The sequence below is a fragment of the Lutra lutra genome, chromosome 14 (genome assembly GCF_902655055.1).
Source record: "Lutra lutra chromosome 14, mLutLut1.2, whole genome shotgun sequence".
NCBI classification, from domain to species: domain Eukaryota; kingdom Metazoa; phylum Chordata; class Mammalia; order Carnivora; family Mustelidae; genus Lutra; species Lutra lutra.
Genome location: NC_062291.1, coordinates 84,039,726 through 84,059,867, shown reverse-complemented (window position 1 = coordinate 84,059,867; position 20,142 = coordinate 84,039,726). Strand labels below are relative to the sequence as shown.

The window sequence follows — 20,142 nt, the reverse complement described above, 5'->3', positions numbered from 1 at the left end:
TAGCACCGGCCATGTGACTTGTTCAAAACATGTTTCACCTTCCTTTCTGGAAAGTTAAAGATGAGAAGGGAATCCAATGAACAACTTCCGTTCTGGTTTTAATGATGATATATGGAAACTGCACTCGGAGCACTTAGAAAGTCCCTGGCGTACAAGTTCGATAAATATTTGCTGACACAATTCTCACTTTGAAGGGATGATGGGCTATTGGTGAGGCCAGCAAGTGAGAGAGATGCTTAAAGAGCATGAGGGCGCTGAGCCGTGCTTTTGCCATCTTCTGAGACTCCCTTCGGAGTCCCCAGTGTCAGGGAGGGACAAAGTCTTAGAAAAGTCAATGTAAGGCAGAGGAATTATGAGGTGACACACAGGGTCCGGTGACACGGAGACGTGGGAGCAGCGAGAGAGCTCTGTCAAGTATTGATGAAAGGGGTGCTCAGAAGAGAGAGGTCAGGGAAACTGAGGCAGAGAGGTGGTGAGACCCTCCGGGGCACCCAAGGACAGAAAGAAAGCACGGCAGGATTCTTTTCTTTGTCCTGAGCCAGGAGCCAGGCAGGACTCAGAACTGAAGGAACAAGGCAGTGACTCAGGGCTCCTGAGAGGTTAGGATCACCCAAGAGCTAGTCTAGCCCTTTGGATCTCCCACCTCGAGCAGGACCTGGGTAACCTCTCTCAAAGAAGGAGACCCTGGGCAGCTCTCACTCTAACGGAGTTCTTCAACAATCCCAACTGTGCAAACCGCTTGCACGAGACGCTTCCTTTCTTGAAGGATCATTGCACAGCAGACGATAAAGAAAAGCACATGTGGAAAGACATCAGGACGGTGCAGAGCAGAAGGGATTATCTCCTGAAACTCCTGTTCTGGGTGGTGCTAGTGGTGGTGAAGGACAATGACTAGAACTCACCAGAATGAACCCTGCAGTTTTAGATCTCGATTCGTGGGCTAGAAAAGGCAGCACCAGAGTCGGGATCTGGAGCTGACCTTTCATGACACCGGGATTACATCTCCAGTTGCACACCCAGCTGGTTTAGACATGACCCAGAAATGATGCTAACAGACTTGCAGGCTCCTGCCCGCGATTTCAGGGCTGGACGCAGACTTACTTGTTAAGGATTTTGGCTCTCTTCGCGCTTGAAAAATTCTCCAATTGCAAGGACTCCTGAGTGAGGAAAGCAACAGCCAGGTGGAAGTAATTGTTCCAAAGCTGAAAACCAAAAAAGTGGAGATGCTGAGTGCCGGACAGCTTACTACCGGGTCTGGGAACACTCGGAGGCGTTCCTCATCTTCCTGTGCACTCTTCTGAAATGTTTAGAAATCCACACCCACTCTAGGCAGGTGGTGAGCCAGCCGGCCACGGTGCGGTTCATGGCCATGTGTGGGCACCGAGGTCACAGTGCGCGTGCTCAAATCCTAGCTCTGCCACCTCCTCGGGCAACTAATCTAATCTCCTGGGGCCTTGGTTTCCTGAGAGGTAAAAGGGGAGTCTCACAGTGTCCGTCTCCTGGGGTTGCCAGAGGGTCACAAGTGTGAACAGGGGAGAGGCTTTGTGGGGGGAAATGGGGGGCTGCAGAGCAAGCGGTAAGGACATGATAATGTTGGTTCCTGTTACCGGGGCATCATGGAGCCCCTTCCTTACTAGTATATAGATTTCTATAATTTACGACTTTTTCAGGCACCAAAAATGTCCATAAACACTAGATAACTAAGGAAGCGAGTTGGAAAAACTTTGAACATTTTATATTTAAAGACTTACAGATGACACATGGCTTAACAGATTATTTACTATGAAATGATTTTTTTAAAAAATATTTTATTTATTTGACAGAGATCACAAGTAGGAAATCACAAATAGGCAGAGAGGCAGGCAGAGAGAAAGGAAGGGAAGCAGGCTCCCCTCTGAGCAGAGAGCCCGATGCGGGGCTCGATCCCAGGACCCTGGGATCATGACCTGAGCCGAAGGCAGAGGCTTTAACCCACTGAGCCACCCAGGCGCCCCTGAAATAATTTTGTTATAAGCTCTGACCTGTGGAAGCTCGGTCTACTTGAACACAGTAACCTAGACTTACTGTCATAACAGTGTCATCAAGGGGGCGCCTGGGTGGCTCAGTCAGTTGAGCGTCCAACTCTTGGTTAGGGCTCAGGTCGTGATCTCAGGGAACTGAGACTGAGCCCTGCATCGGGATCCCTGTTCGCGGGGAGTCTGCTTTAGATTCTCCCCTTAGCCCTCTGCCCCTCCTCGCTAAAATTAATTAAGAGCTTCATCATGTGTAGATTCTTAAAGTCATGGAACTAATAGCCCTGGTTGTATCAGTGCTTAAGACCAGGTCAAGAACGTCATGACGCAGGAAGAATTCTTGGATCACAAACAGGGATGATTTGGACATACTCCTGGCCTTTACACATAATTCCTACACCCACCGAGCTTATTCCAGAGGACAGTCTGGTGTGGGGTGGGGGGCTTCCACCTGCTCCCAGGAGGGAAAGAGCCTGGACAGAGCTCCCATCACATGTCCAAGCTCGAAAGCCTTCCACAATCTTTAGAAGAAACCTGGGGGTGTGGGTTTTCTCATTTACCAAATAGGAAAAATATTTATTATATCAGATGAGACAGTCGTAAAAGGCTATGTAAAAATAAACAGTAGCGACTCTATTTTTGGTCACCTATGAAGTAAGTGGGAATTTTAGAGCCTAGTTGTAAGAATGTGTGGTCTTCCATTTACCTAAACTTTTCATGAACAGGGCACTTTCTTCAGCAGCACAGCGGCTGTTTGATTGCTACAGAATTATCCAAGTAAGGCTGGGCCCCTGCGTCCTGGATGCGGTGCAGAGACTCGCGCAAAGCCATGGGCTATACGTGACGGACGGTCTCATGTGGGGCTTCCTGCTCAGCAGGGAGTCTACTTCTTTCTCTCTCTCCCTCTCCCCTTCCCCTGCTCGTGCATTTTCTCTCTTAAAAAATTAAAAATCTTTAAAAAAAAAAAAGGTCGTAAAAAAATCACATAAAAATCCAAGCCAAAAAACAGCACGCCCTGCGTGATTTGTGATATGCCAAGCTGGGACTGGGGCGTCCAAACTTGAACAGGGTCTGAGCACTGGACGGTAGTAATAATGTGAGCTTGGTGTGGGTCCTTTTACAGTAGTTATGCAGGAGAAAGTTCCTGTTTGTAGGAAATACACATTCTAACAGTGGGGGATATTGGATGAGGGTCCTTTGTGCTATATTGCCGGGAATGGGAGGCAGGCTGGGCTGGAGCACGGGGACACCAAAAGTGAAGAGGCTGGCAGCCCTCAGGGTTGATGAGTTCAGGGAGAAGGAGGCGTCAGTAGACAGAACTGTGCGGTGAACAAAACAATGTAAGAACATAGAAGCGTGCCCGTTGGAGCCCATCGGAGCACCAGCTCCCCGGAGCTCACACTGAAGGCCACTGCCGCCATATGACACCTAAGCCCTCCACCTGAGGGTGGGCAGGTGCGGCTGCTGTTGGCTGGAAGGGCAGGCCCCACGTACTTCACGCTCCCCAACGGCCAAGGTGTTAACGTTGGCCCAAAGAACACAGGGCCACTAAGGTGTGTGCGCGTGAGGGAAGCAGCCTTGGGACCTTCCTCAGGAAACCGTGCACGAGAGCAGCAGTAACGGACACGCTGGGGAAAAGGAGCCCAGACTCACAGCAGCCACTCTTCCGATGCACGACAATCTACCCAGGGAGTACGGCGTGAGGCTCATCCGGATAAAAGGGAAAACCCTACTGAAGGACACAAAAAGACGACCTAAATATTCCTGTATGGGATAGGAAAAAAGAAATACTGCAAAGTACTCCCCCTCATCCTGTAACAGTTCCTCTCCAGTTATTTATAAACTGAATGGCTTCCCAATAAATAAATGTAGTGTTTTGAAAAAGTAAGGCTAACAAGCTGATCTTGCATTTCGTATGGAAAAACGAAATACAAAAGGGGTGCCTGGGTGGCTCAGTTGGTTAAGGGTCTGTCTTCAGCTCAGGTCATGATCTCAGGGTCCTGGGATGGAGCCCCATGTTGGGCTCCGGGGAGTCTGCTGCTCTCTCTGCCTCTGCCAGCCACTCCCCCTGCTTGTGCACTCTCTCTGTCAAATAAACAAATAAAATCTTAAAAAAAAAAAAAAAAAAAAAAAAAGGAAAGGAAAGGAAATACAAAAGAGAAACCAAGACAGTTTTCCAATGGCAAACTAATGGGGAAGTCCTGGCTCTACTAGCAGCGTATATAAAACCAGAAGGTAATAACGCAGGGAATTGAATGGATGCGCGCGTGCGCACACACACACACACACACAGGCACACACACATTTGCAATTGTGTTTTTTACGGTGGCGTTTTAAATCACCGTTTTTATGGTGGCATTTTAAATCTATTCATGAAATGATATGGGAAAAAGTGAAGTTTAAACTCTTAGCTCTAACACTAACAAAAAAAATTCCAGGTAAATTAATCATCAGGAAGTTTTTTTAAAAAGGCAGAATTATAAAGGTATTAGCACATACTAACTATGTAAAAAAATAGTTACCTTTATGACACTGAGGCAAAGAAGGATTTGCCAAGCAAAACATAAAACCAAAGAGGCATTAAAAGAAATGACAGATTTGACTGCGGAAAAATTAAAAATTTCTATAGGATAAGCCTAAACCCATGACTAGGCCATATTACAAATTTCAACGTAGAAAAAAGAATGACAAATAGCACAATAAACAATGAGTATGGGGAATGATCAGTCGGTTCACAGTAGAAATCACACAGACAGTAAGTATTCTCAGCTGAAGTAGCAATCAGAAAAATTCCAACAAAAATAAGAAACAACAATTTTAAAGAAATTGGTCCTGGAGATGGTTTTAGAGAGTGGCTGCTCTCAAAGAAGGTTGATGAGATTGTAAATTGCTACAGAGGATAATTAATCAGTGTCCATCCACGTACACGTTCTTACTACTCCGCCTGGCAGCTACCCTTCCAGGAGCCCATTCACAGCAATGCAGCACAGAGAGGCATTGCCTGGAGCAGGGACAACCCGGAACAGCGTGGAGGTCCTCGTGTAGGAGGGCCTGCACAAAAACTGGTACATATATATCGCTAAGTGTGACGGAACAGAGCAAAAAAGTACAGAATATAATCCGATTAGCGTTAAAAGCCAAAAGAAAGCACGCACAGGTCTGGATGAATGCTTAACTAGGCATCGGGAAGTGCCCACAGTTAGTTAAAAGTCACTCCACAAGGGGAAAAGGGTGAGGAGGGGTCTTTCATATTTCACCTGATTGCAGTGCATGAATATTTTGCAATGAGCATATACCTGTGTTTTAGGATGTGGGAAAATAAGCATTAAGCAGAGAAAATGATACAATCCTAAATACTGTAAAAAATAAAAATAGTAACACTTTAGATCTACAGTTCGTGATATATTAATATACACTTATATTCCATAGTGTAGATAGAACAGACATTTACCATTTACAAATTATTAAGGAAATACAGGCATAGGTTCCATCTCAGTGAAGAGTCCTGCCCAGGGAAACTAGTACCATTTACATCTGGATTTTTTTTTTTTTAATTAACAAACTTTAGTAAACTATGTAATAAAAAAAAAATCATTATTAGCAGATAGATCATTATTATACACCCAGAGTGCAATGAAACTGAAAGCCACAAAGTCCAGATGTGTGGTAAATCATGCCAGGTAACATCAATCCTTACCATTCACACACACACACACACACACACAGAGGCCTCCCTCTCCCTCCCCCGCCCCTCCCCACAAGCACTGAAGAAACAGGGCGCAAACCCACAGATGGGCTGACGCAAGCCAGAGCCATGTGGGGGAGGGTCTGTGCCAGGAAAGGCCACTGCAAGTAGCACCCCAGAAAACCCAGTTCTCAAAGCCAGCAGACCTCAGGGATGCAAACCTGCTTGGCCGCATATGCAGAGCCCTCCCTCCCGACGTGTGGACAGTGTGGGTCTGGGTCAGTCTCTCTGCTACAACACACGTGGGCGGCCTGCCTGCTCACTCCCTACATGTCACTCTGATTCCTACTTTTGCTCTGAAACCGCTCCATCTCCCTCCTTGCTAATCGAGCAAATACTCCAAAAGGCATAATTTTCAGTCCTCGGGTTCCAGTAGTACATCTTGTAAATTCCATTTCCATACCTTGCATGGGAAACCAATTAAGTTCGGGGATTAGAAATCCACGATACCGGCTCCGACCAGCAATTTGCTTTAGCACATATCCCAACAAAGGGCACGTCTACCTCTTCTCTTACCTGTAGCTCAAAGTTGGCTTGATCCAGAAATTTTTTGTTCAGCATATCTGCATACTGATTAATCGCTCGCAGGAAGACTCTGAAAAGATCAAGAGAAAATTACATAATTACACACTTAGGCTCGGCACCTCTGTCAGCTTGGCATTTCAATGAGACACAGCCCGAGTCTGTCTGGAAAGTGAGCGCTCGAAGTCCTGCGAAAAGCTATGAGGTTGTGCCAATAAAAAGCCCAGAGAATTATATGCGTATGTGCTCCAAATTAATCAAGGAAATCAGCACATGCAGAATAAAAGAAACAGACCAAAATGCTAGCATCTGAAAGTAACATATGAAAAGTATCACTAAAAAACCCTATTTTTGGGGCGCCTGGGTGGCTCAGTGGGTTAAGCCACTGCCTTCGGCTCAGGTCATGATCCCAGGTCCTGGGTTCAAGCCCCACATCGGGCTTTCTGCTCAGCAGGGAGCCTGCTTCCTCCTCTCTCTCTGCCTGCCTCTCTGCCTACTTGTGATTTCTCTCTGTCAAATAAATAAATAAAATCTTTAAAAAAAAAAAAACCCTATTTTTTTTTTTAAAAGGAAAAGGTGATCATTAAAGCCTCCTGTCAAGTCACCAAGTCACCTGTCAAGTCACTGTCTTCACGGAACATTATTAAACTGGTCTTTGCTTTGCAGGCTTTTACAGGTAAGCATTTGAAGGCTGTGGTGTGCCATCTATCAGGCACGGCGTGCTCTGGTGACTACCTGGAGGTATGGCTTACTTCGGTGTTATTCATCCTCTGATCCACATGTTGATTTTGGTAACTAACAACTTGTTAAAAAAAAAAAAAAAGCTATGGTAGATGCATAAGTGATTTGACAGGAGGTTAGCAGGAATTTCAATGCATTGATCCATTGATAATGGACAATTTTAAGCACCCAGAGCAAACTATTACATCCTTTACTACCTGGACTTTTGCTTGTCTGTGTTGACAGGTTACAGATGACCCCGGAGGTCTAAGCCTTCCCCCAGCTTGTGCAACCTGCAGATTGCCTTTATTGTCCCTGAGTGCTCACAATAATACAGCTCAGTCCAGATACTTCTTTTTAAAGGACCCTTCTCCCTCTGCACAAAGGCAGGATGCATGGAGAATTAGCATTAGGTCACAGATAATAAACTTAATTACACTTCCTCTGTTTAGGCAGCAGGAAGCAGCCAGAGAGTGTAAGAAAAATCTAGGTTACTTCCCAGGAACCAGCGCTCTCCGAAAGCATGTTTTCTTTAGCTGTGCATGCCTGGAGAAGCTCCCCGTGTCAGAGTGTCCCTGAGTCCCTGAAGGCCAGGCAGCCTGGGAGGAGGAAGAAGGGGGCTTTCTGCCTGGGGCTTTGAGGAGGTCTCTATCCCCCACCTCCTGCCCAGCACTGCAGCGTCTCACACACTCGGACAACTCCAAGAAAGGGGGTTTGCAGACAGCATCTCATTAAGGGACTGATCGGTTGGATCCAGGGCCAAAACAGGTGTGACAAAAGGGCTGGGATGGAGTTTGCCATCGCAACTGCTGAAGAAAACTGTGGTCAGACTTATCAGAATTCTTCCATGAGGACATTAAATAGAACTGAAAAGGAGGCATCTGTGTTTTAAGTGACTCTGAGTGGAGGAGTGTGGGGATCCTGGCCTTGTCCATTAGTCAGGGGCACAGGAGCATCCAACGGCCAGAGGGTTGCCGGACAATAGGACTACAGGCTGCTTGGTTAAACTGAAAAGCAGCTCTTACAGCTGAAATTTGGGATTTATTGGGAAAAGCTGAACACAGGGCACTAAGGGTGTCTTGACAAATTAATATAGGACCAGGATAAAAATCACTCAAGTCAAGATGGGTCTTGTATCTAGAGTACACCCGGCAAGCCTCATCAGCCCTCCAGACCTGGGCTGGGGTCTCCTGGGCCAGGGTTAGCCCTCAGAAGCACAAGATGCAAGCCTGAAGAGAAAATGGTCTGCCTTGTCCACCTGACCCTCAGCAATTGTGTTCTGAGAGCATCTGGGGACCCGCACTGGCATTAACCCCAGCAGCCAGTGTCAGTGGAGTGGGACCACTCCCTGTCATTAGAGGGGGGCTCTCACGTAGCACAAAACCCTGGGCTACTGACTACCTTGTACTTTTTCCTTCAGTTTTAGAACTCAGCTGTTGACTAGGGTCCCCTGGGGTCCTTCCGAGCTTGAAGGAAGACCCTCCCGCCAGCCCTCCAGGACAATAAAGGCAAGTTTACTAGAACATGCGTTATTATTACATGGCAATGATTCTGCCTCAAGATAGCACCCAAACAGGGGCGCCTGGGTGGCTCAGTGGGTTAAGCCACTGCCTTCGGCTCAGGTCATGATCTCGGAGTCCTGGGATCGAGCCCCGCATCGGGCTCTCTGCTCTCTCGGGGAGCCTGCTTCCTCCTCTCTCTCTGCCTGCTTGTGATCTCTCTGTCAAATTTAAAAAAAAAAAAAAAAAAAAAAAAAAGATAGCACCCAAACAATTGCAATGCGCTCCTTCTAATTAAGCTCTGGAACAATTTCAGTCAGTTAAATAAAGATATCTCTCAAAATGACTTTTTAAAAAAAATATGCTGTGCTGAAATAATATGAAGGCCAAATAAAAACTTTGTAATGAACCAACAGCTGAGAAAGTACAGGGCTGAGAGATTCTGTAATTTAGATTCACTATAAATTTTTTAAAGGGCAAGGACAAGAAGCAAATAACACAGAATGAGAGTTGTAGCAGGACAACTAAAGGGAAGACCAAATGAAAACTGTCATTAGCGCCATCAACAAGGGCGAGCTGCTCGGGCTCTACCTCGAGGCCCATGCACCTTCTACAGAACCATCCAGGACCCATAAATTATATACACCCCAGAGCCCACACCTGATGGGATTAAAAGCTGAGCCATGCCAAGGCCCTCTGAGGATGAACCAATGACCCAACTAGGGAAAAAGAAACATGAACAGGGGTTAACTTTTATATAAGAACATCTATTATCTGCTATAATTCATAGCTTATTTCTAATAAATGTCAAACTAGAGATAAGAAATAAGAAAATCACATGAGAAGCTTTTGCATACAAATCTGCTGTCAGTCACACAGAGGAATATGGAAAGGATTGTGAGCTAAGCTGAGCGACTGGACAGCAGGACAGCTTCCCAGTCTGCAAGAAGAGCTCAGGTGGGTTCCACATGGCTCAAGATCAAATCCTTTAGTCAAGAGGCAATGAGAGGGGGCAGTGTGAATGGGCTGGCTCTGCGGTCCTGGTGACTGCTGGAGCTGGTCTCAGGGACAGGGAGGCCCTCCAGACTGTTCCCAAATAGGCCTGTCTGCTTATTCATTCCTGTGCCTGTGATGCTAAGTAAGGATCCAGCACGGTTTCATATGCCCCCTAGGTGTCTGTCATAGGAATGGATGGATGCATGCATGCATGCATGGACAGATGGACAGATAAATGATAGATGGATGGACGGATGGATGGATGATGGATGGATCGATAGATGGACAGATGAATGATGGATGGATGGATAGATGGACAGATGGATTATGGATGGACAGACAGATTGATGGATAGATGGATGTGTAGTTCAGAAGATCAGACTCTAACCCAAATCAGAGGGCACAGAGAGGCTAGAATAGTCAGTAGCCCCTGATATCCATGAGTAGACTGTCCACTGTGGGGTTCTGCTGATTTGAGTTTCTCATTAACCAAATTTGTCATTAGGCATTTGGCATTTATCAGTGGGCATTGCTCCCTCATTCTCCTCTCCACCTCCCAAGCTAGTCCCCTCATTTTCCTCTTCACCTCCAGACCTAGTCCTACATTTTCCTTTCTACCTTCCAGAGCAGGTCCTGATTCTCTTCTCCACTTCTCAAGCTAGTCCTACATTTCATTTTCCTCTCCACCTCCAGAGCTGGTGCCCTCATCTTCCTCTCCACCTCCAGAGCTGGTCCCTCATTCTCCTCTTCACCTACAGAGCTAGTCCTCTCATTCTTCTCTCCACACCTAGAGCTGGTCCTCTATTCTCCTCTCCACCACTGGAACTTGTTCCTGATGACAGGAACCTCGTCATTTATACATCAGGACCCCCTAGAGCATTTTAAAGGGCCCCTTCAGCACCATGAATATTCTGAAGTGTTCTGATCTAAGAAACCTTTGGTCTCTACCCACACTAACAGATCTCTCAGAGCCAGTGGTGTGTCTAGGACTGGCACCAGCCGAATACAACAAAACAAAAACAAATAAACACACCCCGAACCCGTCCTAGTGCAGAGAGAGAATCCACCCTCCCCATTCAATATTATTGTACACAAACACAGGACACAATGAGGAGAGGTCATGCATAATGTTCCCCATGTCCTAGCTTCCAAGAACACGACAGTGAGATGCTGGAGGAGGTAGAGATTGTGGGCAATGGAATGTGGGAAACGGTACAGACTGGCATTGCTTCTACTCTGCCAGAAAAGTGAGGTACTCAGGGGGAAAAGATTCATAAGTCTGTGAGCCAAACAAGTTATGTCTATTCCCAGCCGGGAGGATTAAGTAATTTCTGAAAACAAAGCTAATGGTGTGAGAATGAAATGCTTCCATGGATGCTGTCTCATGTGGTCAAATGAGACAATGACACGGTTGTCTCATGTGGTCAAATGATTAAGAAAAAGTGTGAGCCTGTACTTAATAGAGTTATTTTCAATCATTTTTAATCTTTGAATGGCTTTATTTATAACCTAAAATCTTGGAAGATGAAACCAAACATACAAATAAATAATGTAGAGAGAAACACAGGCAAATTATGTCATCTCGAAAAGACTTAAAGAGCCATAAGATCTAGATGCACTTTTCTCTAAGACACTCAAATTACTCAAAGCAAATGACTGCAAATTTTATTTTTAATGGCCATAAGGAAAGGACCTGATCTCACGCTTCTTGGTAACTAATTCCCATCTCCCCAAAGTCAGAGTCATCCCCTTTACTGATCTTGTTACAATGTTCCCATTTTCAATCATTTAGGGGTCAGTGTGAGATGGAGTTTGTTACCAAACCTCATACAACTAAAACAAACAGGAAGTTTTCCTGACTTCCTTCTCTTCTATGTGGACACTTAAACACAGTGAGCTCCCACTAGAAACAAAATGCCTACTGTAATTCCTAACGGTGTCAGATATGAGCTGGATTCTTGTCCACACACCCACTCACAAAACCAATTACAGTCTGGATTCACTTCTTTCTATCCATTATCTATCATTTATCTGTTATCTCTTGCTCGCTCTCTCTTTTTCCCTCCCTATCAATCAATCTACCCATCTCTTCACATCCATGTAAACATTTAGCTACGAGACCTTCAGAAAAGTCTTCCTAGCCGTCTCTCATCTACCTGTCAATCATCTATCTATTGATCTATCTTCTTCATGTCCATGTAAACATTTCGCTCCAGGACCTTCAGAAAGTGACTCGCGTCCTTGAGATTCTCCTATTTGCAACCAGCAAAGGAAGTACTAACTGAGATACCTCTGAACTGTGAACTTTGAATGTAACTTTTTTAACGTAGAGATTAAAGGTAACACAGAGCTATCACCACATAGTCCAAAGTCATTTTAACACCATGACCTCCACCAACACTTTACAGAACATTTGGCAGACTGGAGAAGACATGCCGTAGAATTCTACACTTCGATACACATCTTGAGAGACCAGCTGGATGTGTGGAGCTCAGTGGCAGGAGGCACCTGTGGGGATCCAAGCCCCTCAAACATGAGCATTTCACCAGAAAAGTCCTGCGGGCCTTGCCTCTGGGGCCACATCCTGCTCTGTCTTTGCACAGAAAGGGCCTGGGATGCCGCGTGGGCTCCAACTGGGGCCCTGCCCGATAAGCTGCCTATAGAAAGCAGTGTGTGCAGAGCAATAAAAGTATCAGAGTCCTAAATAATTATGTGTTAATTGAGTGGAGGGGGCTTAGCAAGCGGAACATAATCAGGAACCAATTTAACTATTACAAGTTCCTGGCACAATTACAGTCGCTAAAATGACTTTATCATGATGGAGCCTCGGGCTTTTCTAGCATCGTTGTTACCCGGTGTTTGCTGCCAATAAAACTGGAAGATGAGGTGCCTCGTTACAACACCGGGAAAAACAGCAAGAAAGCCAGTGAACTTCCAGTGGAACCCAAAACCCTGTTCTCAGGCAGTGAACCTGTAAGATATTTCATTCCTTCCCTGAACTCACTTTAAGTTCCGTAATTAGATCGTACAGTTCACCAGGAGGGCATTTAAATACCTCTGGCATTAAGACAAGAGATGCTCTGGGGGGGGGAAAAAAAAAAAAAAAACCATCTTTTAACAAAATGTTTTGCCCGAAACGAGTGGAGGAAAGGAAAAAAATTTAAAGTGATTAAATATGCCTTTAAATGATTTCTGCAGAATTCAGGAACGCTGGGAAGGAGGGAAGACTTGGGGGGACGTGATAAGCAGATGCAGAGACATCACTTCGGCCAGCTGGCACAGAGAGAGAAGGACCGGTTTATCGCCACTGACCGGTCCGTGAGCACAGCCCACACCCAGCAGAGGCTTCGGTCTAGGCCACGACCAAATGGGAGCAGCCGCTTCCTCTATTAGGAGCCCGGACGGGCAGTGAAGACCACACGTGCACGAAGAAGTGACGTCCTAGCAAGACCCTGGGATTGCATGTGTGGAGTGGAACACGGAAGGCAGCCTGGCTGGGACCTCGGCTCACATTTGTGATCTGGGAGATGGTGGGAAGACCAATGTCAAGAGAGCTTCCCAGGGAAGAGGCTGGAAGGGTCGGCGGGGGTCAGACTGTGGGAGGCTGGAAATGCTGGGGTGCAGCCCACGGCAGTGACTTCAAGCAGGGAAGGAGCAGTAAAGTTCAAAGAGGCAGGTGCCATGGTCTCCCCAACACACTAGAGGTGTTTGTTTCCTTTTGTCGAGATGGCTGGATTTCTTTTTCCTTTCAGGCTTTAGCATCTGTCAAACTCAACTAAAATCCAAAGTGCTGTGATCCATCACGCTGGCCAGCCCTGGTGGAAGCAGGCTCAGCTCGCGGGGTGCAGGGGCTCCCAGGGAGTGGTCGCTCAGGGCTGAGGCCACAACACCCCTGCTGTGTGGGTTCCAGGGCAGACATTCATGGCACAGGGCCCCCTGTCCCACCACTCTGGGGACATACTGTCTCCAGGTCCCACCAAAACAGGACTATGGCTAAGGAGCTACCACAGTGGGCTGAAGGTGAGAAGCCCTGATGGTGGCGGAGACCCACCCAGCTTGGCCATGCCCGGCCACCCCTCACCTCTGCGGTTTTGCTGATGAGCACTTACCGAGTGCCTTGTATATTCCCAGTAACTTCTGTCACTTCGTAAAAACTGTGCCAGTTAATGCACCCAAGTCCTGTGGGGTATGAATTACCTCATATTTTACCCAAAAGTCTCCAAGAGGCAGAAGCACCTGGCCCCGGAAGGGCACAGCAGGCTCAGCCAAACCCATGACCGGCGCCCACACTGCATAGCCTTCCTTAGGAAGCCCAGCCGACGTGGTCAGCAGAATACAAATAAATCCCGGAAATTATTTTGCTTTTACAATATATTCCAGAAAATTCCAGGCGCGTACAATAGTAGACCCCATAAGGAACTCACGTCCCCTTCCCTGGGCTTCAATGATTATCACCTTCTGTGTGTTTCGTCTTTCTCCCATCCCAAACCCTTTCATGTTATTGTTATTATTAGTGTTTCCTTAAGGGCCTAAAACTTGAGAGTGGTTGTAGGTTCACAGCAAAATGGAGTGTAGAGGACAGAGGTTCCCGGATGTCCCCTGCCTCCCCTGGTCAGCATCCTGCACTGGGGCTACACAGCCTTCTCTGGATGAATGTACACGGTCACAGTTATGCCCCAAGTCCATGGTCTATGGGAGGGCACACTCCTGTGAACATCCTGCGGGTTCGGAGACACGTGTGACAATGGTAATGCAGGATCACGGTGCCCTGCTGAGCGGCTACACCGCCCTGGACACCCTCTGAGCTGCACTCTCCCACCCTTCCTCCAGCTGAGCCCCTGACCACCGCTCGTCCTTCTGCTGTCTCCACCGCTCTGCCCTCTCCAGGATATTCTACAGTTGGAGTCATACAGTAAGTAGCCTTTTCAGATTGCTTATGTGATCATTATAATATTTCCTAAGTCCCTTCTTGCCAGGTTGCAGACCTCCGATGCTTAAGGCACTTTATAGTAAGGGTGTACAACACTCTCTCTCATGAGGCTCTCTTCTTACACACCATGGCCATTGAGAGGGTGGCCTTTCGAAGGGTGTCGGGGCCATTCCCAGCATCAGGGCACACAGTGCCCCACGCTGCTACCTAGCGCTCAGACACACCCCTGCCACTAATGAGCTGCGTGGTTTTGAGCAGGTCACTCTGCCCCCAGAGCCTCAGTCTTCACCTATGTAAAATGGGCTGTTGACACCAACGACACGAGGCTTTCATGGAGTCCTGTGTCGGCAGCCCAGCAGGTGTTCCGTGACTGGCACCAAGGCCCTCCTAACTCGTGCAGTATGGGTCTCTCTACGTCAAGACCAGCTGGGATGCACATCCCACTTGAGCTAATTCTCACCAAGCTCACTGGCTGGAACTCTGTTTCTTACACTGGCTACAATCCCCACCCTGTCCCAGGCTTCAAAGCAGCAAACCAAGCCCCACAGCCTGTTTTTGCAAATAAGGTTCTTTTAATAAAATTTTAAAAAACCCTGGTAAAATGCATATGACATAAATTTACCATCTTAACCATTTGTAAGTGGACACTTCATTGCCATCGAGCCCATTCACAGTGCCGTGGAACCATCACCTCCAGAACCCTTTCCTCCTCCCCAACAGAAGCTCTGAACCCATAAAGCAACAACTCCCCACGCTCCCCTCCCCCAGCCCTGGCAACCTCCGTTCTACTTCCTTTGTCTAGAGTCAGACTAATCTAGGTACCTCACACAGGACTTGTCCTGTTGTCACCGGCTTATTTCAGTGAGTGTCGGGCCCTCTGGGTGCATCCGTCCCGCCGCACTGTCCGAACGTCCTTCCGTTAAAGACTGAAGAACATTCCATGGTACAGATGGACCACACTTCATTTCTCTGCTCAACCGCAGATGGACACTTGGGGGGCGTCCCTCTCTGGCTACTGTGAATCATGCTGTGGAGTGCACGGGTGCACAGATGTGTTCATGTCCCTGCTTTCCATTCTCTGGGGTGTATTCCTACAAGTGGACTTGCCAGACCATGTGGGAATTCTATTATCGACGTTCTGAGGAGCCATGACATGGTCTTCCCCAGCGGCTGCACGACCTGCCGTTTCACCAACAACCCCCAAGGATTCTGCTATTCCCACATCCTCAGCCACGCTTGTCAGCTTTTGCTTCTGGTCATGGTAGCCACCCTCCTGAGTGTTCGGTGCTATAAATAAAGTATTATTAGAACACAGCCACACCCACTCATTTAGGGATTTTCTGTGGCTGTTTTCCTACAGGAGCAGTGTTGAGCAGTCGTGCCAACCACGTTATCTGGCTCTTGAGGGAACATTCTGCCATCCCTGGGAAGCTGTGATTCTATTCTGATCATCCTTTACAGGGTTTTGGAGAATTTTTGCCTGTAGACGGTTGGGAATGGGGCTCACACCTGGTTCTCTGTCATTAGAAAAGATGTGTTGATCAAAAAGGTCCCAGACAACCCCCTTGAACGTTTACTTGGGAGGAGGTTACTTCGAGCTCCGAAGCAGAGTTTGGGATACAAGGGATTTAGAATCCAAAGCAGCCAGGGCCTTGCCACTTACATCTCTAGGGCACCAAGCATGTCTCAAACCAGCAGTCTTAGCTCAGGGTCAAGTTTTAAAAATTCAGAAAGCCATCCTTTCCCTCTACTCTTTCATTTCCTCCTCCTTTTCACCATCCTCTTCCTCCAACCCTCCTGACTTTCCGTCCACATCACAAAATAAAGTGTTGATGGATTTAGGAGCGCCATGGGTACAAGAAAAATTTCCCAAGACCTTGGGAACCACGGGTGGATCTGCCGCATGGGCAAGAGGCGGGCAAGAGGACAGAGCAAGCAGAGCACGGGGTCACCACTGCCCTGTCCTTTGGGCCGAGGCCCACGCAGCCTACGTAAGGGTGTGTGGAAGGTCACCTGTCACTGCAGTATTTTCTGAGTTCCAAATATGGGGTTGGGAGGGGGAGGGCAGGCATGGGGAATTGAAGTTTCTGTTTGGTGATGGTTGCACAACACTGTGAATGTAATTAATGCCAATGAACTGTACCTGTATAAATGGTTAAAATGGTGAATTTTAAGTCACATATATTTTACCACAGAAAAGAAAGAAAACATGAACAGGAAAGGGAACCAGACATTTCCAGAAACTGCAGCAGTGGGGACCATGATTTCTCTGTCTATAACTCTACCATCAATGTGATTCGGCTCCACAGTTTCACACACACATACACACACACACACACACACACACACACACGCACACGTGTTTTTGGAAACAAGAAACTCTGGCCACTGCTTCTCAAAGAATAAGATTGTTCAGATCTGTTCTGGGAGCAGATGGGCCGTTAATAAATAAGCATAAACATAAGTAAACAGAAATAATAATGGCAACAACCATCCACCCAGAGTCCTTTATGGCCCCGTATGTCACTTCTCACTTGACTCCACACACGACAGTGGTCACAGACATGGTGTGTCCCAGATCTACTGTGAGCCCACTGACGGCCCATCTGTGCTGAATCTTTATTCCCTGCAGCACCAAGCAATGTATCTTGTATAAAATAAAATACAGTATAACTGAATCCATCTAGTGAGCCCAGGGAAAAATTAAGTGGTCGGAGGCCTTGAGCCAACTGTAGGGTTCAAGGCAGAAATTCTAAAGAGAATCTAGGATAATTACAAAGGGGAATGCTTTCCAGTTATTTCATGCTTGGAATATCCCAGCCATACCGAGGAATTTATTCTGGTTCGTTTTCAAGACTTGCTAAAGGGCACTGCCATCATTTAGCAAACGAATGTAATTTGCTTTAGCCTCGTTTATTATAGGCTAAAAATTGGGTTACGTTTTTTGCCCTGTCAGGGGCCTAGGTGCCTACGAATGTTCTGAAAGTGACTACCTGGCAGTGGGTGACGTTTTACACGTTTCCCCACCTTTGCTGGTGTTTGGCTACTTCTACTTCTACTCACTCCTGGTTTAGTTTCCTTCTCAAGAGGCCAGCTGGGCCTCTCTCTGTGGTGTATTCCCGTGGAGAAAAGCACAGGAGGTGGGGCAGTGGAGAGAAGCAGGAGTCTTGAGATCTGTGCCCAAGTTGTGTTTCTCACGTACAGGCTGTGCAACCTTGGGCAAGTAAAAAAACAACTCTGAACTCGCTTTTCCTGGTGGGTAGGGGAGACTAAAGGGAGTCCGTGTTTGTAAAGGGCCCGGGCTGTACTAGCTGTTTAGTGACTGGCAGCTACTTTGGGGAGTATGAGAATACTAGAGATGAAGGCCTCGACTTCTCCTATTTGTTTCAGAAGAGGCATCCGAAGGAAGGTACAGGAAAAATTAGGAGCCAATATTCATGAAAGTTCACCTGTTGACAAGATGTTAGAAAAAGAGAAAATGTTATAACTGAGAGATTCTAGTTCTTTGATTTTATTGTGGCTCAGAATTCTCACCACTCAGCTGTTGAGTGTATGGTGATTTCTTCAACCATCTTTGTCCACGGAGAGTAGCTCTGAGACTTTGACGGAAGGGGTTAACTTCCCCAGATGGATAGAGATGGGTGACCTGGTGAGGTCTGTGCTCAGATCCTGAGACCGTTTTCTAAACAGTACCAGAGATAGGTGTCACCGCTGGACTGTAGCTCACCCCCGGCTCCCAGCGCGACAGGAGCCTCCTATGGGGAAGGCCACCATCTTAGAAGGTTTTCTTCTGTGCGTAACAAATGACCACAAACCTGGTGGCTTAAAACAATGCCCAGGAATTATCTCACTGTTCTGTGGGTCAGAACTCCCTTGAGGGTCAGCAGGGTCTTCTGCTAAAGCTCACAGAGGGCCCAGGTGAAGGTGTGGACCAGGCTGCGTTCTGATCCACGGCTCCTGTCTCCCCAGCTCATCCAGGTTGCAGGCAGAAGCCATCCTTGTGGTCTGAGGTCCCTGTGCGTGCGAGCTCCTTGTTTCCTCGCTGACTCTCAGCTGGGATCCACTGTCTGCTCTTAGGGCCTGCCTGCATCCCTTCTTCCACGGTCCCTCCATCTTCAAATCAGCAAGGGCATGTGGTATGCTTCTCCTGCTTCCAGTCCCTTGCTTCCTTCTTTTATTGCAAGCCAGAGAGACTCTTTCTTTTCAAAGAGCTCTCATGATTACACAAGGCCCTCCAGGATAACTCCTATCTAAGGCTAATTATTACTGTTAATGATATCTGCAGGACCCCTTTGTCCATAACAAAATCATAGGACGAATAAGACGTGCTATTCATGGTTCCACCCACACTGACATCCTCTAAGGACAAGGGCCCTGGAGACCCTCACTGATCCCTTGGAGCCACAAACCTCAGAATCAGACTGGTTTTTCTGGGTCCTTTACTCCCATTTTCTTGCAGCCTGAGACTAAGCCCAGAAGGACAGCCTGTCATCACGTAATTCTTGCCTTCGTTGGCCCCTGTGTTGTTCTGAGTATTTGTGACAAGGTGAAAGACTTATAGGGAAGGGGAGGGTAGAAGACAGAGCTAGAAATACAAACCTGAACCAGGTCTTGTGAGAATGAAGTGCTGTTTCAGGAGGCCACTTGTCTGCAATCCACTGAGTGACACTTTCTATTAACAGGTATAACCTTATTCAAGCCCGTGATGTCATCGGATGCCAAGCTCATCTGTCTACCAGATTCAGTGCAGCAGCTCAGACTGCGAAGGGCTCAAGAACCCAATAATGATTTTCTTCCCCATACAGTCCCTAATATGCACCTAAATAGTCCTTCACATTTACATAATTCCTCTGATCCACACGAAAGAGACGAGGCTGTCTCTTTACCGAGCGGAGTGTGGTCCTGCACACTAAATAATGAAACCACATCTTCCACACCTGTGTTATAACCCCAAACAGGGACACATAAAATTGAACAGGATCCTACCCAACGTTCAACAGCACTCTATCTCAGAGATGAGCAAACTATAGCCTCTGGGCCAAGTCTGGCCCGCTGCCTGTTTCTGCAAATAAAGTTTTATTAGTACACAGTCACACGCATTTGTTTATATGCTGCAACACAGAAGGCACGGCCCACCAAGACGAGAATGTGGTCTATTACTCAGTCAAATAATATTCAAGGAGAACAGATATCACTACCTAGTCTTACCTCTAAGAACAGGTTCTCTAATTAACCCTTCCCTTCCCTACTTTTTAAATTAAAATCTATTCCTTTCACTACTAAGGCCATTTGATCTTGTTTGTTCTTTCCTGGATATAAAAGTCAGCATCTCCAAGACCTTGGCCAAAGTTATCAAGCAACCCTGCACTTTCCCCACAACAGAAGCCCCGGAGTGACAACTGGAAGGCTGGGATTCCAGCCGCATTCGGTGTTGGAGGCAGCTGAGTATGCGCAGACAGCAGGGGCTACAGGAATGAAAAGCCTGAGAAGAAATCTAGGCTCTACCACTGACCAGCTCTGGAGACCTTGAGCGGGTTTCCACATTTCCTCCATCTGTGAAATGGGTATTAAGAGTACATTTACTGGTTTGGTGGTAAAGATTCAGTGAGATGAAATGTGTGCAGCATCTAGAACAGCTCCTGCAAATGGTGAGCACCAAGGGTTAGGAGGCCTGCAAATCACTCTCAAGCACTTCAACAGCAAGCATAAGCTTAAGCG

At 47.1% G+C, this 20,142-nt stretch overlaps 1 protein-coding gene across 2 annotated transcripts in view; it reads right to left on the bottom strand.

Annotated features, from left to right (window-relative positions):
• The window catches only part of DOCK1 (dedicator of cytokinesis 1), a 509,676-nt gene that overhangs the window by 93,368 nt on the left and 396,166 nt on the right, over positions 1–20,142 (bottom strand). For both annotated transcript variants that reach the window (XM_047703531.1, XM_047703532.1), the window contains exons 30-31: positions 6,274–6,352; positions 1,102–1,202 (exon numbers count right to left, since the gene is read on the bottom strand). In XM_047703531.1, coding sequence (XP_047559487.1) covers positions 1,102–1,202; positions 6,274–6,352 — 180 coding nt within the window. The remainder of the gene's footprint in view (positions 1–1,101; positions 1,203–6,273; positions 6,353–20,142) is intronic.